Genomic DNA, 15,259 nt, shown 5'->3' with positions numbered 1-15,259 from the left:
AATTCCTGGGTTTTTCCCGGATCTCATGGTTGTGCCGGGTCGTACACGCCCTGGATAAGTCTCAAAACATGGTACAACACACAGTGGTATACTGCACGTTCAGCGTTCATAATTGGTTCCTTGACTCATTCTCTGTTTCATGCAAACAGCACACCTATACATTGGCATAATTCCCTCTCAATAGTGTTTGGAAAATGTCTTCCAATAAATTGTAGAGGATTCTCGCCACCTTCCTCTGCCAGCTTTCTTCCATTCCTGCATAAGCTTTAACAATTTCTCTTACCAGAGACAGATGAAACTCTGCCATTGTATTTGTTACTACATGATGGAGAGCACAATCATTAAGATGCACAGATCGGGTAAGCAGAAAAAGAACTTTCAATTACTGACAATATAATGTAAATGGATGGATAAAAAACCTACTCACCAAGCGGTGGCAGGAAAACACACAAACAACAAGGTTTAACTTTCAAGCTTTCAGAGCCAGTGGCTCCTCCTTCTGGCAGAAGAGCTGAAGGGGAAGGAAGAGGGGTGAAGGAAAAGGGCTGGAGAGGTTTATGGAAAGGGGTACAGTTCAGTAAGGTCATCCAGAACCCTGGGTTAGGGGACACTTACTGGACAGGATTAGAAGGAATTAACCTCTCCAGTCCTTTTCCTTCGTCCCTATTCCTTCCCCTTCACCTCTTTTGCCAGAAGAAGGAGCCACTGGCTCCGAAAGCTTGTAAAAGTTAAACCATTTTGTGTGTGTGTTCTCCTGCCACCACTTTGTGAGTAGATTTTTTTATCTATTCATTTACATTATTTGTCAAGTTATAGTCTGTACCTCATGGCAGTTTCTTAACTGCTTCACCTGTCTTTCTCCTTCTTTTCTGCCTGAAACGATTCTGCAGTATTATAGGTGATCAACATCCATAGCTCCGAAAGCTTGTAAAAGTTAAACCATTTTGTGTGTGTGTTCTCCTGCCACCACTTTGTGAGTAGATTTTTTTATCTATTCATTTACATTATTTGTCAAGTTATAGTCTGTACCTCATGGCAGTTTCTTAACTGCTTCACCTGTCTTTCTCCTTCTTTTCTGCCTGAAACGATTCTGCAGTATTATAGGTGATCAACATCCACACTTTTCTTTTGTTGCACCACTTTAGGGCAAGCATTGTATCAGTTGACGTAAAATGGGTTTCTCCTCGTTTCAGTTTGTTTTGTAGTTTTGGCATATTTTGCACGTTCCTGTGAACAGTACCACATTCAGTTGTTTTGTGCTTGTAATAACAGAGGAACAGACCTGGATCTGAATACCAATTGTAAATGTAAATGATGTGTCCTCCTCAAAAATATTGTTTCATGTGTGTTACCAATGAGTCACCACTTTTCCCACAATCATGCAAGCTAATTTCTGTGGTTGTACCTGGATACCCAATAAAATCTGGGACACATTCCATCTGACTGTTGCATAATACATTTTTTTTGCTCCAAGCAAAGTTCTTGCTGATCAAATACGCTGCTTGAAAGATACTCACCTTCAACAACAATAGGATTCCATCATTGCAGAGCTTTTTATATGAATGAAATGCACTCTGGAATGTTGTGAGACTTGTATCCATGATGTTTCTAAATTTGAATAACATGTCTTCTTTGTTGATGACTGAGTTGTCACTCAAATGAAGCATTCTCAAAATTAAAATGAAATGATCTCTGGACACAGTTTTGCCAAGTGGCGTGTTCAATGCCTTCCTGGACCAACAGTCACTAATTTTCAACTTTTCCACACAAGCCATAAGCAGACAAATAGCAATGAGACCAGAGAGTTCCTCAGATACCATTTCTTTTCATCTTGACAATGAGACTGCACTGATTCTGGAGGGATTTTGCCTTGGTGTATAAACAAAATCTATTGGTTTCATCTGCAATAGACTTCAAACTAAAAACAATGGAAAAATGACAGAATGCTGGGATTTTGACCCAATTCACATTTGTGTCCTACAGCTGAATCATAAAAAAGCGTGCACAAATGGACAAAAATCATTTTTCTTCCAGCCAAATATCTCACTAAAATATGCTCCTTCGACACACAATTCATTCTCTTCAGATTCTGAAGAACTTTAATTTATTGTAGAGACAGACAGATGTGTTGTGCCAGCTGATATAATTGGCTCAGGACAGGTACTTTGAGATTCTCTCAAAGAGTCATCACTATCATAAAGTTCATCCTCAGTCACTTCTAGTTAGAATGTCCGTGATTTCTTCCTCTGTCCAACTATGATAGCATAACATATTCACAGTCAAGAACAAAATACAAACAGCTACACAAATAAGATAGCCGCAGCAAATGCACACATAAGCTAAATGTTGGAAAGCTACTGAGCACACAAGATGGAAATACGGAAACTTCGCCGTTCCACCTGGCCACTAAGTACCTTGTGCGTTAATGAGTCTGGAGCCCACAGAGACCCAAGCAGCTTGCTCAGTGACACTTCAGGGACAAAATGAGACATTCATTAGTCAGAAGCTCATTGCCTTATAAGATGAGAATGCTATGAAGGTAAACTATACTGCTGTAATATTTTTTGCAACATTCAAAGTTACTAAGGTTCTTTAGTATTATGTTGTTTCAAAATCAAAGAATAATAAATAAATCAATATCGCACTCAGAGAAGGAGCGCCTACTTAGGAGCCACTGAAGAGGAAGAACCGTGGAGAAATGACAGACACACAAATTAAAATGCAAAGTTACATTCTCACTCTGATTTAAAAAAAAAAAAAATCATAAGAAAGAGACAAAAAGAAGAAACAGAAATTATACAATGTACAATTGTTGAAGGGGAATAAAAGTAGCTGTGAGATACAAGGTGCATGAAAGGATGTAAAAAATTACAATGCATCACTAACTACAGATTCTTTTTTCCATGTGTCTTTCTCTCTCAATAAAAGCTCACTATAAAATGCAGAATTCTATGCCATAAGCTCCCACAACTGCTTGTTGTAAGTGTTTCCTTAGCACAATGGTAGCATTTCCATTCCAGATGAACCTGAATAAGTTGTATAATTACAGTGAACATGCAAGTTTACAAGCATACCGTATTTACTCGAATCTAAGCCGCACCTGAAAAATGAGACTCGAAATCAAGGGGGGGGGGAATCATGAATCTAAGCCGCAACTGAAATTTGAGACTCGAAATTCAGGGGGAGAGAAAAGTTTTAGACCGCCCCTCCAAATCAAAACAAAGTTGGTCCATTGTAACATGAGACACAATTGAGGTCGAATGGATGAAGATACAGCTACAGTAGTTTGATTCGAGTCGTAAGCTTAGCAGTTAAGCTTTACCAAGTAGCCATTGCTATGTGTCAGGCGCTCCGTCCATATTTATACGGGTACCCTTCCTTTCTCACATGCTTCGTCTGGTTTGAATCGATTGTTTATTTTGCTTTGATCTGATGAGTGCATTGTTTGTCGCATTCTGATAATGAGTGTTTACGACTTGTTGCCGCTCGCGGCAGGGCTTGCTTTTGTCTGCGCTACCGCGGCTTACAAACAAAAAAAAAAAAATTGTCTCATAAGTGAAACAACGGCAAGAAACTGCTATTTGTTGTTACTTACATTGCTGCCTTCTTTGATAATGATCAACAAGAACCAAATAATAGACTGCGTATGATAGAAAATGTTCTGAACGAGAGTTTAGCGAAAATTTTTCTCCGTTTGAAAATCTTTGCAGACGCCTCTTTAGTACATTACATTCTGCACAGAAATGAGTCACCTTAGATTTAAAAATCTAGTCAGTTGCCGTGCTTCATTTCTGACTGTATCACTATTCAGCATAAGAATAATACGAATATAAACATGACATGATATGTAAATTTTTCCCTGTTTGCTCTTGTCTCACTCTAGTTTCGTAGTTTATTAGGCAAACAGGATCTAAATGAGATAGCAACAAACACGAAAGAATACATGGCATAATGTTTACATTATTTTACATTTTCTTTTAATTTATTTACTGACGCATAGGTTTTGGCGCCAGTATTTATCTTTGTGCCTGCAAAGCATGCCTGTGTAGCGCTACATATATTCGACGGCAGAAGTTAGTTGTGGCGGCACCTACCAACATTTTTCAGAACTTTCGCTTACTTTGCACTTGATTCTAAGCCGCAGGTGGTTTTTTGGATTACAAAAACTGGAAAAAAGTGTGGCTTAGATTCGAGTAAATACGGTAAATAAATTAATAGACGATCATTCAATTTTTCCACACAATGTTGAACAAAGACAATAACTGATATATTATCCATAAATGATAAGTATTTAGAATGAAATATTAGTATTGGTCTCAAAAGATCACCCACACAAGCTTCCTATTTTAGAGTAAGTACCTGTCACTTTTTAATGAGTTTAGTCTAGAGAAGGCTCTACCATTATGATTCACAGCAAATAGCTGCTCTTTGCAGAAACCCTCATTAACTGGCTGAACTATTCCAGCCCATGGAATAAAATATGACGATAGAGAGACAGTGAAAATGGATTTTTCATTGAGTACTATTAGGCACACTTTCAAGAGCTTACATTGTATCTTAAAATAAAGAAAAAAAAAAAAAAACAGTTTGGTCATACCTGTGGAAATGATGTTACAATCATTTGTAACATTTCCAGAGCAGACTCACGCCCAGACTGGATTGGATATCTCAGTTGTGCAAAACAGAATGACAAGTGGTGATCAAGCTTCTTTCCCAATGGATAATGTATAATGTACTGATGAAAAACCTAAGACAAAATATGTATACTAAACAAGGGCCACATGAAAGGAGAACCATATTAATAAAGAATTTTTTTAACAGTTCTTAGTAAAACATGTGTTTCAAGTAACGTGTAGCACAAAGTTAGTTTTGATATCAACGAAATTTTGTTTTTGTCTAATTGATGTGTCCTGAAAAATAATAAGTCAGACTGATTAGCAGAATAGTTTTGTTTATGTGGCTTGTTATGTATGTTTCACTTGAATGGGTAAACTGGAACAGCACACGATCATAACATTGTGTGTATTGCATGGTTTTATCTCCTAAATAATTCATTGAAATCTGGTGAAAGTTTATAATGGATACAAAGTAAGTCTTACTTTTCTGAAGCAGAGGTCCACGACAATCCAACAATAGATGAACTCAGAACTAGTATCAGAGGAATGTTTTTTTTTTTTTTTTCAAAATGTTGAGAAAGTTCACAATATTGATTAAATTTAATGAAATGGGTATAGTTAAAGGCATATCAGAAGAAAGAGTACACTGCATTTTATATGATGAATTAAGAGGGATGATTTTATCTCATTACAGAAGAAATGACAGCGAGTCATGAACAGCCAAGTGCACAGACTATTACCATAACTACAATGTGTTTATGGTCTGTAATAAGCTCACAGAAAGTAATTTAAGTGATTTGCTTCCAATTGGAGCTTTGTTTCTACAGTGGGAAATACACTTACCACCAAAACAATAGTTCACAAAGGTGCCTTGGTATATACATATCACCACACTTTTTGGTCCAACTAGTTCGCTACTGTAACAGTAACATGCACTGCCAACTATTCCAGCATTTCCACTATATAATAAGGCTCAAGACAACTGAGAAGTATGTCAAAGACTTCTCACACTGCATTTTCAAGCAAGTAAGATTAAATGTCCAAATCATCAAAGGGCCTTTTTGTTGTCTATGACTCTTCAGTTATATTGTTTGGCTCAGAAGTTAGCCCTGTTGTCCGATCCCTGATGTTACAGTTGTGTGACATATTCTCTTTATTATCTGAGCATTTTTCCCATAAAGTGCATAGCTGCAAAGCTAGCAATTCTTGCAACATCAGAAGTCAGATGCTGTAAGTTATGTATCAGGATTTGTAAGGACTGAGTTTAAAATGTAAATTTACTTGTGAGTGGCAAATCATAAGTGGAAACTTTAATACATGATTTAGTGATTCACTTGGCTCCAGATAAGGAGGTCCACACACAATCTTTTAAGAGAGTCTGAACCCTCCCTGGCTGAAGTCTTGCAAATTGCGTGTGTAGTTGAAATACTGCAAATGGTACAACAAACTTCTTCAGCAGACTTTCACATTTGTGGCCCAGAGCTGTAGGTCTTGTATGAGTCTTTACAGTAGTAAACAAGTTCAGTTCAGTGGTGGCAACCAGGCCACATTCTCCACAACCATGGACTAGAATCAGGTGATATTTGTGGCAATAATCTTCAGTTCCAAGTTCCCAGGACTGTTTCTTCTTGAATCCCAGATGAGAATGTCCACATTATGAGGGCGAGTTGTGTCACATTTTGGAAGTATACCATAGGATGGCAAGCACCACGCAGTGGCCCCAGCTGTTTCAAATTAATAACATTTCAAGCACTGATCAGGTGATGGTTCTGCATAAAATTTTATTACAGGAAACACTGCAAGATATTCCAGTGGGCTTCACTATTACTAGTGGTCTGGAGACTTTAATCAAATCATTAATGCTCAAGCTGACACTGATTCTTATCCCATGCCTTGTTCAGGTGAACTCTTTTCTAAACTTTCAGGAGGTAAACTATTCTCAAAAACTGATATCTTTGAGACATATTTCACTGGTTCATGGAACATGCTGAACAGATTGTATCAATATAATAGGATGCCTTTTGGTATGCCTGTCACACCATCTATATTCTTGAAAAATTCTTGAACAGCCTTTAGCAAAGATTCCATACTCTGTAGCCTATCTCAATCATATGCTGGTCATAAAGTGTAAGAACACCTGTCCTATCTCTGTCTAGCCTTTGTGATACTTGCACAAAGTGGTCATAAGTGAAACTCTTCCAAACGTTAAATCTTTCAGCCAGCAGTCACTTATTTAGGTTACACCCCCAGTGAAAGGACCTTTGACTCATCACAGATACACAAAAGCCAATCAGAATATGCCTGTGCCTAAATCCATCATGGGCCTTCAGTAATTTCTTGGAAAAGTGAATTACTATGTGCAATTTATTCTCCATACAGTGTCCATAGCAAATCCATTAAAATGTCTCTGTAAGAAGTGAGTCTCTTTACACTGATCCAAAGAATGCCACTGTGCTTTTCAGAAATTAAAATTGGCTCTTCAATCAACACTCTGCCTTGTGACTTACAAGCCCAACTTGCTATTGGTATTGGCAACAGATGCATCCCCAAATGGCGTCGGTGTAGTTCTCTCACATAAGTTAAATGTTTGTACCAAGAGGTCAATTGCATTTATTTCAAAGTCACTAACTCCAGCTCAGAGGCATTATTCTCAGATTGAGGAGGAAGTGTTGGGCATCACCTTTAGCACTCATTAATTTCATATTATTTGTATGGTTGCAAAGTTCGTTTAGAACTGACCATAAATCACTTTTGTCACATTTTGAACCCAATGATAAATTATCAGAGTGTACCGTGTGTTAGCTTCATTGAGGGGCTCTCTATTGGATTCCAGACCACTATCACACTGCCACTTAGCATTCTAACATGAACACGCTTGTCTCACCTTCCAGCAGGTCCAGAACCTGAATTTCACCACCAGAGAACAGTCTGTTTTCAATTAATCAACTGGAGCAATCCCTCAAAAAGTTTCCTATGAATTCCTGGTACACGGTTAAAGAGTCTAAGCACGATCCACTTATTCAATAGGTCCTGCAATATTTTCAGCCAGATTGGCCTCCCAAGCTCTCAGGTGCAGATCCATTGGCAGCAAAGTGCGATGTTCCTTACAAAAGATGATGAATGACACTGGATAGTGGTGCCATCCTGTCATGTCAGATGCTTCAACTGATACATCAATCCCATTCGAAAATATCCAGGATGAAGCAACTGTCACACAATTACATCTCACGGCCTTTTATAGATGACAATGTGAAAGAGGAGGTGCAACTGTCTGCCATTTGCCAGGCACACCAGCTGGTCTCATCCCAGTTGTTTCCACCATGGTCAGCATCGACACAGCTGTGAAATCACGTTCATTTTGACTTTGCGGGACCTTTCTTAGGGTTTACATGGTTAAGCATTGTGACTCCTTTTTCTGCTCCCTGTATGTCATCTGCCTCCCACAGACAACAATGGCAGCCACAGTGGAAGCCTAGGAGCAGATCTTCACAACAGAGGGTGCATTCCACATGATGATGACAGATCCCTAATTGACAGTGAGCAATTTAAATAGGTTTTGCATCAACAATGAATTTAAACCCCTTTTTGCTCAGGCTCAAATGGGCTGTCAGAACAGCTTGTTCACACTTTCAAAGTGCAAATGTTAAAATCGACTTGACTGCTAAACACATCTTCCTCACTTCTTCCAGGTCCACACCTGTCAATGATTGAAGCCCAGGAACGGTCTTTCATGGGCAACCCTCACAGGATATTTCTGGATCTCCCTTGTCCACCCAAAGAATATGAAGCAGATCCAGCTACACCATTTTGTGTGGGTGCTCCAGTACAGGCAAGTACTTTTAGGCAAAATACAGGGCGGATCTGGGGGAGATGTGGTGGAACAACAGGGGAGCCAGGTGGCTACAACACATAGGATGCTGTGCCAGCACCTCAACCAACTCCAGCTGGGCACCATGGTCAGTGGCCCCCATCACTGCACCATACCCACCATCACAGCATCATAGCTCCCTGGATGCCTGGATCATACAGGATGGCCACCTGTTCCTTCATCCCCTTGAGCTACAGACACTCCCATGGACACTGATCTCACTTCATCGATTGTTGAATCACTGGATCATGTGTGCCCTACAGAAATGTCTCTGCTCACAGAAGTCTCTGGACCAACACCTGAAACTCTGGATTCAGCACAACCATCACTGGTGGTCCCAGACGTGTTACAGGAGCTTTCCATCTTGACACTTTTCAGCTCGGGGTCACTACCGCTGCATTGTTCTCCCATGGATGCAGGCAGGTTCATGACCTATATGATGGTTCAAGGGGAGGGGAGGGGGGGGGGGGGGGGAGCTTTAGTAAATCCAGCAGGTGTGCAAATGGGAGCTATGAATGTAGTGATGCTTGCACTGAGGGTACTGCTGATATTGGCAGCCAGTCATGAGAATTTCCATAGTGGGCAAAAATGAGCCCACCCAGAAGTGGTCTCTTCTCAGTTGCTGTTATCTAAAGCACCTCTACTTGTGGACTCACGACTGCCACAACTGTTTTATGTGTGTTTAGTGCAACTAATTGTAAACTCTTGGTTTTCACCACCATTAGGATTAATGGAATTTTGATTACTAAATATGTGCTTATTGGCTAAGAAGTGCTTGGATTGTATTCAACTTAGTACAGAATTGTCTCATATTAATTGCAGTTGGGACTCAGATGAATTTTACTGTTTGGTCTGTGGACTAATAGACAATTTTAATTTGTTGTAGCAGAATTTACTTGTATTTAATACACAAGTAAGGGTTAAAAACTATCCAAATTCTCCCTACATCTTTTACCTGCTGAAATGTTGATCAATCAATAACAGAATTCATGTAAAAAAGACATTAAGTTCAAACAATCATTTAAATCACCAAGAGCACTGGTTATGGAATGAAAATGCAAAAATGGAGTCTCATACAGACAGAAGTGACCCTGAGTCACTCACTATTTTAACCTATCTATTACAGCAAGTGGTTTTAATGAAAAGTCTTACAGTAAATAATTGCTTTGCAGTGTGTTACACTTCATATTGTACAGTATGGAAAGCTCTGGCAAAAAGTAAATAATTTAGGAGTAAAGTTAACAACTCACTGAATAGTAGAGGCTTCGAGTCATTGACAAGTACACTAAAGACTGAAGTTTACTGTCTTATTTGTGTGCCTGTTGACAGTTCAATGCCTCTATTATGTGGTGAGTGATAACTTAAACTCATAAATCACTTACACTTCATACTGTGTGTGCTCTTCCCCCCCCCCCCCCCCCCCCAACGCAAGAAGAAAATGACTAGGACACTTCACAAAATATTTATTTCTGGGATTGGGTCCACACAAAAATTCTATGGTACTGCATACCACAATTCTGTTACATCATTGCCACACCCTAGGAGCAAATTGTTACAAAGGATATATTTCACGTGTACTCCTAGCAGAACATCTTAAAAGTAGTATTAACTCATATGGGCAGAAACAAACAAAATAGGTAATGAAAATGGCAGTACTTGGAATCAAATACATTAAATCACACTATTTCTCACCTGTCTTGCCTGCATCCGTACGTGGGAATGTTCAGATGTTATACTAAGAGCAGCAACTTTCTGCATTACTTCTGGAATTTCAGACACAATGAAACGGCGTACCAGAATTGCTCTCAACAATCCAAATGCTGTTGCCTGTCGCTGATAATCATGCATATCCTTTTCTGCATACAGTAACAAAGCTTTCAGCTGGTCAGAACTCAAGACATTTTGTTCCACGTCACGAACCAGCACTGTCACTGCCTGAAAAGAAATTACACGATAAACACTATGTTTCCTCAAATCAATTGTAATTGTTTCTCACAAAATATTTTTATCAACATGTTAAGAGGGAACAAAGCCAATGAATTCTCAAGCTACACTGTGTTCACTCTATATAAAGTATTAGATAGAAACTGCCATATTCCACTACTAGTGCATGTAAGTGTGAGTGCGCCACGTCTGGATCACCATGCATGTACACCTGATTCGGCTGCCAACTGTATCAGCGTGGGCGAATGGCTGCAGGCCACGTACACGAGGTGTGCATATGGTATGGTTGCCATTTGCACTGTTTTTATTACTAGACTGCAAAACCACGCTAAAAAATTCCTAGTTCATAAAGCTGAACAGACCTTTATAATCCCTGAAAATTGTCACTGGAATTTTCTTCTTCTTCTTCTTCTTCTTCTTCTTCTTCCTCCTTCTCATCATCATCCTCTTCGTATATGTCTTCACTACAATTGAGAGCATTACTTATGTTACACTTCTTGAGAGATTTAATAATAATGTCTTCTCTCACTCTAGACCTTGACTGTTTTATCCACTGATGCAATTGTTTGATTGTAGATAGTTTTAAAGCTCCCTTCAGCATCAAGTCATGTTAGGTTTCATCCACCATCGATTTGTTCCATTCCTCTCTCATATACACTCTAAATGGTTCATTTATTGAGACATCAACAGGTTGCAATTGTGAAGTAAGTCCTCCCAGAATGACAGCAAGCTCTGCATTTCTCTGTCTCAATTTCTCTTTCACAGAATTTTTCAAATGACTACTAAACTGATCAAGCACAAGGAGAGAAATCTTTTTCAATAAAGCATGTTTCCTTCTCTCCCATACTCTTTTAATCCATAATTTCATACCAGCCTCATCCATCCAACCTTTATCATGTACATGAACAATAACACCTGGCGGTATTTATGAAGGTTTTGGCACTCTTTTGCACTTGAAAATGATCACTGGATTAAGTTTACTGCCATCAGCACAACATGAAAGGACAAAGGCGTAGTGTATTTTTTCATGTTCACTTGTTTCTACAGTTACAGTTTTAGCACCTTTCATGGGAAGAGTTCTGTTACTCGTCACACCAACACAGAGGAGTTTCGTATATATCCAGTATTTGGCTTACCACCACATTGGTTTTCTTTTGATGTTGAATAATAAAGTAATGGAAAGATAATATTTTCTCTTCATACTCTTGTGGCATTTTCTGAGATATTTTGGTTCACATGCTAAGTCCATGATGCTTCATAAACCTGCACCACCAATCAACTCCATCCTTAAAGTCTTAAGTTCCACTGTAGCACTAGCTTTTGAGTGCGTATTTGAATCATTTTTGTCTTCATTCCAATGCCATTTTGATGGTGTAATTGAATCCATTTCAATATGTCATCATCTAGTTTGGCCATTTTTATACAGTCCTCTATTTGCACATTTAGTCTTCCTCATTTTTTTTTCAATTCTTGCCCTCCAGTTGTGAATGGTTTCTCTGCTGGTGGAGAGCTGAAATGCCACTCAGCAGCTTGTTTCCATGTTCTTCTGCATTTACTATTACATTCAATTTATAGCCCGCATTATATGAATACTTTTTATTTTTTCCATTATGAAACTAGCAACTAACAAAAATATTGTACCGTTACCGATAACATAAATCACTTTCACTTCAAGTTCACTGGCACTGTAGACTGCAATGAAGCATCATAGGCCTGACAGTGTTCTGGGTTTGTGATGGTGGGGCAGGAGGGAGACAGTGTTAGCAAGCTTGTGAATCCCCACAACTGAAGGTCATCACATCGGTGCACTGCTGCTGCCAGGTGAATTCAATGTTGTCAGACAGAGATAGGTTTCTCATGGCATCAGTAGCCATAGACTGCGGTCATGCGCGCGCGCGCGCGCGTGTGTCAGTGCGTGCGTGTGTGTGTGTGTGTGTGTGTGTGTGTGTGTGTGTGTTTTAGACAAAGGCCTTGTTTGCCAAAGGCTAATTTCCTGACAGTCTTTTTGTTGTGCCTATCTGTGACTCAGAATCTCTGCTATGTGGTGAGTAGCAAGGACAACATCAACTAGAATCACAGTGGGCATGGGATCTACAAGACTGGACCATGGATTAAACTGTAAGGAAGTTTCATATCAGCACACATTCTAGTACAGATTGAAAATTCATTCTGAAAACATTCCCCCAGACTGTGGCTAAGTCATGTCTTCACAACATTGTTTCTTTCAGGAGTGTTAGTTTTGCAGATAGCTTCTGTTAACTTTAGAATGTAGGAGATGAGGTACTTGCGAAAGTAAGGCTGTTAGGGCAGGTTGTGAGTTATGTTTGGGTAGTTCAGTTGTTAGAGCACTTGCCCGTGAAAAGTAAAGGGCCCAAGTTTGAGTCTTGGCCCAGCACACAGTTTTAATCTATCAGAGTTTCATATGAGAGCTGCTCCACTGCAGAGTGAAAATTAATTCTGGAGGCTTTACAGTTTTTACAGGCTTTCAACAGAGAAGACCCCACAATTTGTATACAGAACAAGACCTCTAAACCCATAGCTAAATTAAAATTGTGGTATATGACCAGAGGTGAATGTGTTTAGAACACTCAACAGTAAAGTAATTTGTCTCTCATTTTTACACATTTCTTCACAAAACTTAGCTTATTTCTTTAGCATCTAGCATCCTCTCTTGTCTTGCTGTATCATTTAGCAGCTCTTTTGTTTTTCATAATCGGCAGCATCTTCTTTCCTCTTCCAAGACTCAGCATTTCAAACTACCTTTTTTTGACAACATCAATCAGTATAGACTCCGTGTAGATAACATCAACATAATTAATTCTTATCTATCAATATTTATCTCTGTAAATTCCAAAGGGTTACATGGGGTGAGGTACATACGATTAAAGGAAACACGAAGTGAGATTACAGATCGTTCAGAAGTGATGGATACAATCAACTCTTGTTATGAGTAGGTTATTTTACTCAAAATTCTAACCAAATCACTCAGAGTTGATTTCAAGTATTCAGCCAATATATGTGACATCATAGTTATAATTATGCAGAATTCCTCCCAAGCATCCTTCTGTATGGCTCATACATTTTGTTGGATAGGCTATTTTCCTATGTTAAAAATATGGTTTGGGTTGTTATTCTCATTCACTGTAACATTCAGATAGCATTTATGGTCAATATTCTCATAAAATATCTGTTTTTTAATGTACTTAAAGCTTAAAAATTATTATATATCAAAATTTGGTCACATGATTGAGAATGCTGTGTTACTGGCTGAAGCTGTGGTGATGTCATAGACTAGAGTAAGACAAAGCTATATATGTGTCATAGGAGTTGTGAGGTCTTTACATACTTTTTTTGCAAAAAGGTTTAGTTATTTAGTGAGGGAAATCTCAATTACAACTTTCAAGTAATAACAGAAAGGAATTTTGTGAATGCTGATAATGGAAACCTTACGGAAGTTGATGTGTTTATGGTCCACCCATTTAGAGCAGCAATATTTGCAACAATGGGCATTCTTTTCCCTGCTCCCTAAAACATCATTAAACTCACTCAAAACTAAGGAACTGTAGAACCTTTGCAGATTGATTCTTATAATATAACTATATTGTCAGCTATCATTCATGAGCTACGACCAAAAACATGATAAAATTGTTCTTGGCAAATCTTAGTGCTGATTTTCTCTATAGAAGACACTCAGCAGAAAAATACTATGAGCAGGCACTCAGTGGTGCAACAGGTAGTGCATTTGACTGTGGATAAAGAGGTCACATGTTTGAATACTGGAAGGGTCTTATATTTTTAAAAGTTTTATACGAAATACAAAAAGAGCATTAGCAAGAACTGTAGTATTTGTTTCAATGGTGGGATGTATTATATATAGCTTCACATTAATCTTAGTCTGAGAAATGGACACCAGAGGATAAATGAATTTACTCTGCAAACAAACAATTCACTTTTTTGGAAAGCATTGCTGGTAGTGAAGATACCACCATATGCCCACAGTACAATGAGGTTTAGGACAATGAGATTCTCTATACGGAGAGATATAAAGCACATACAACATGCTACTAACACAAACATGTGTGCATAAGCTAATGTCAGTGTCTGAAGCAGTCTTACTCCATCTTTATGTAAGATGATGAAACTTTGAAAGTTTAAGAAATAAGGATCCTAGCTCTACAATACAAAGATAAAAAACATTGTTTCTAATAAAGCAAAACGTGTGGTCACATTAACTAGAAAATATCTTTTAGCATGTCATTATCATCATCATCATTTTTCCAACTCCAGTTCCCCTGGTGTTGTGTACAAGCACTTGCCATATCATTCTGTCTTCATAGATCTTTTGTTTCAGGACAGCTTCCCATTTGTGTCCTTTCTCCTCCACATCTGATTTTACAATCTCTATCCAGTGTTTTCTTGGTCTTCCCCATGGTCTTCTTCCTACAAGGCTCAGGTTGAAGTACCTTTCGGCAGGTCTTTGGCTGTTCATTCTCATTATGTGCCCATACAACAGAAGCTCACATTTCTTTATGACACTGCTAACAGGAACATTAATACCAACTACTTTTCTGTTCACCTCATTCTTGATTTTGTCCTTTCTAGTTATTTGATGCATAGTCCTAATGAATTTCATTTCCGTTGCCTGAATTCTTTGAGGTCTTTGTTTAGTAGGGTACATGTTTTTTAAACCATTTGTTAGGATTGGTACAAAATATAATTTTTCATAATGTGGGGCCACAGTCATAATATATTTCTTTAAAGTCAGTACCACCATTAGACTGTTTTTTATTTGCCGTGATACATTTACACGATCATAATTTCGGCTTTAAAG

At 38.5% G+C, this 15,259-nt stretch overlaps 1 protein-coding gene across 1 annotated transcript in view; it reads right to left on the bottom strand.

Annotated features, from left to right (window-relative positions):
* Positions 1–15,259, bottom strand: part of LOC126223916 (small subunit processome component 20 homolog) — a 206,637-nt gene that overhangs the window by 52,190 nt on the left and 139,188 nt on the right. The window contains exons 29-30 of the mRNA XM_049942200.1: positions 10,177–10,419; positions 4,598–4,747 (exon numbers count right to left, since the gene is read on the bottom strand). Of these exons, the coding sequence (XP_049798157.1) occupies positions 4,598–4,747; positions 10,177–10,419 (393 nt within the window). The remainder of the gene's footprint in view (positions 1–4,597; positions 4,748–10,176; positions 10,420–15,259) is intronic.

The sequence above is a fragment of the Schistocerca nitens genome, chromosome 1 (genome assembly GCF_023898315.1).
Source record: "Schistocerca nitens isolate TAMUIC-IGC-003100 chromosome 1, iqSchNite1.1, whole genome shotgun sequence".
NCBI classification, from domain to species: domain Eukaryota; kingdom Metazoa; phylum Arthropoda; class Insecta; order Orthoptera; family Acrididae; genus Schistocerca; species Schistocerca nitens.
The sequence above is the reverse complement of the archived record's forward strand: the minus strand, read 5'-3'. Positions and strand labels throughout refer to the sequence as shown.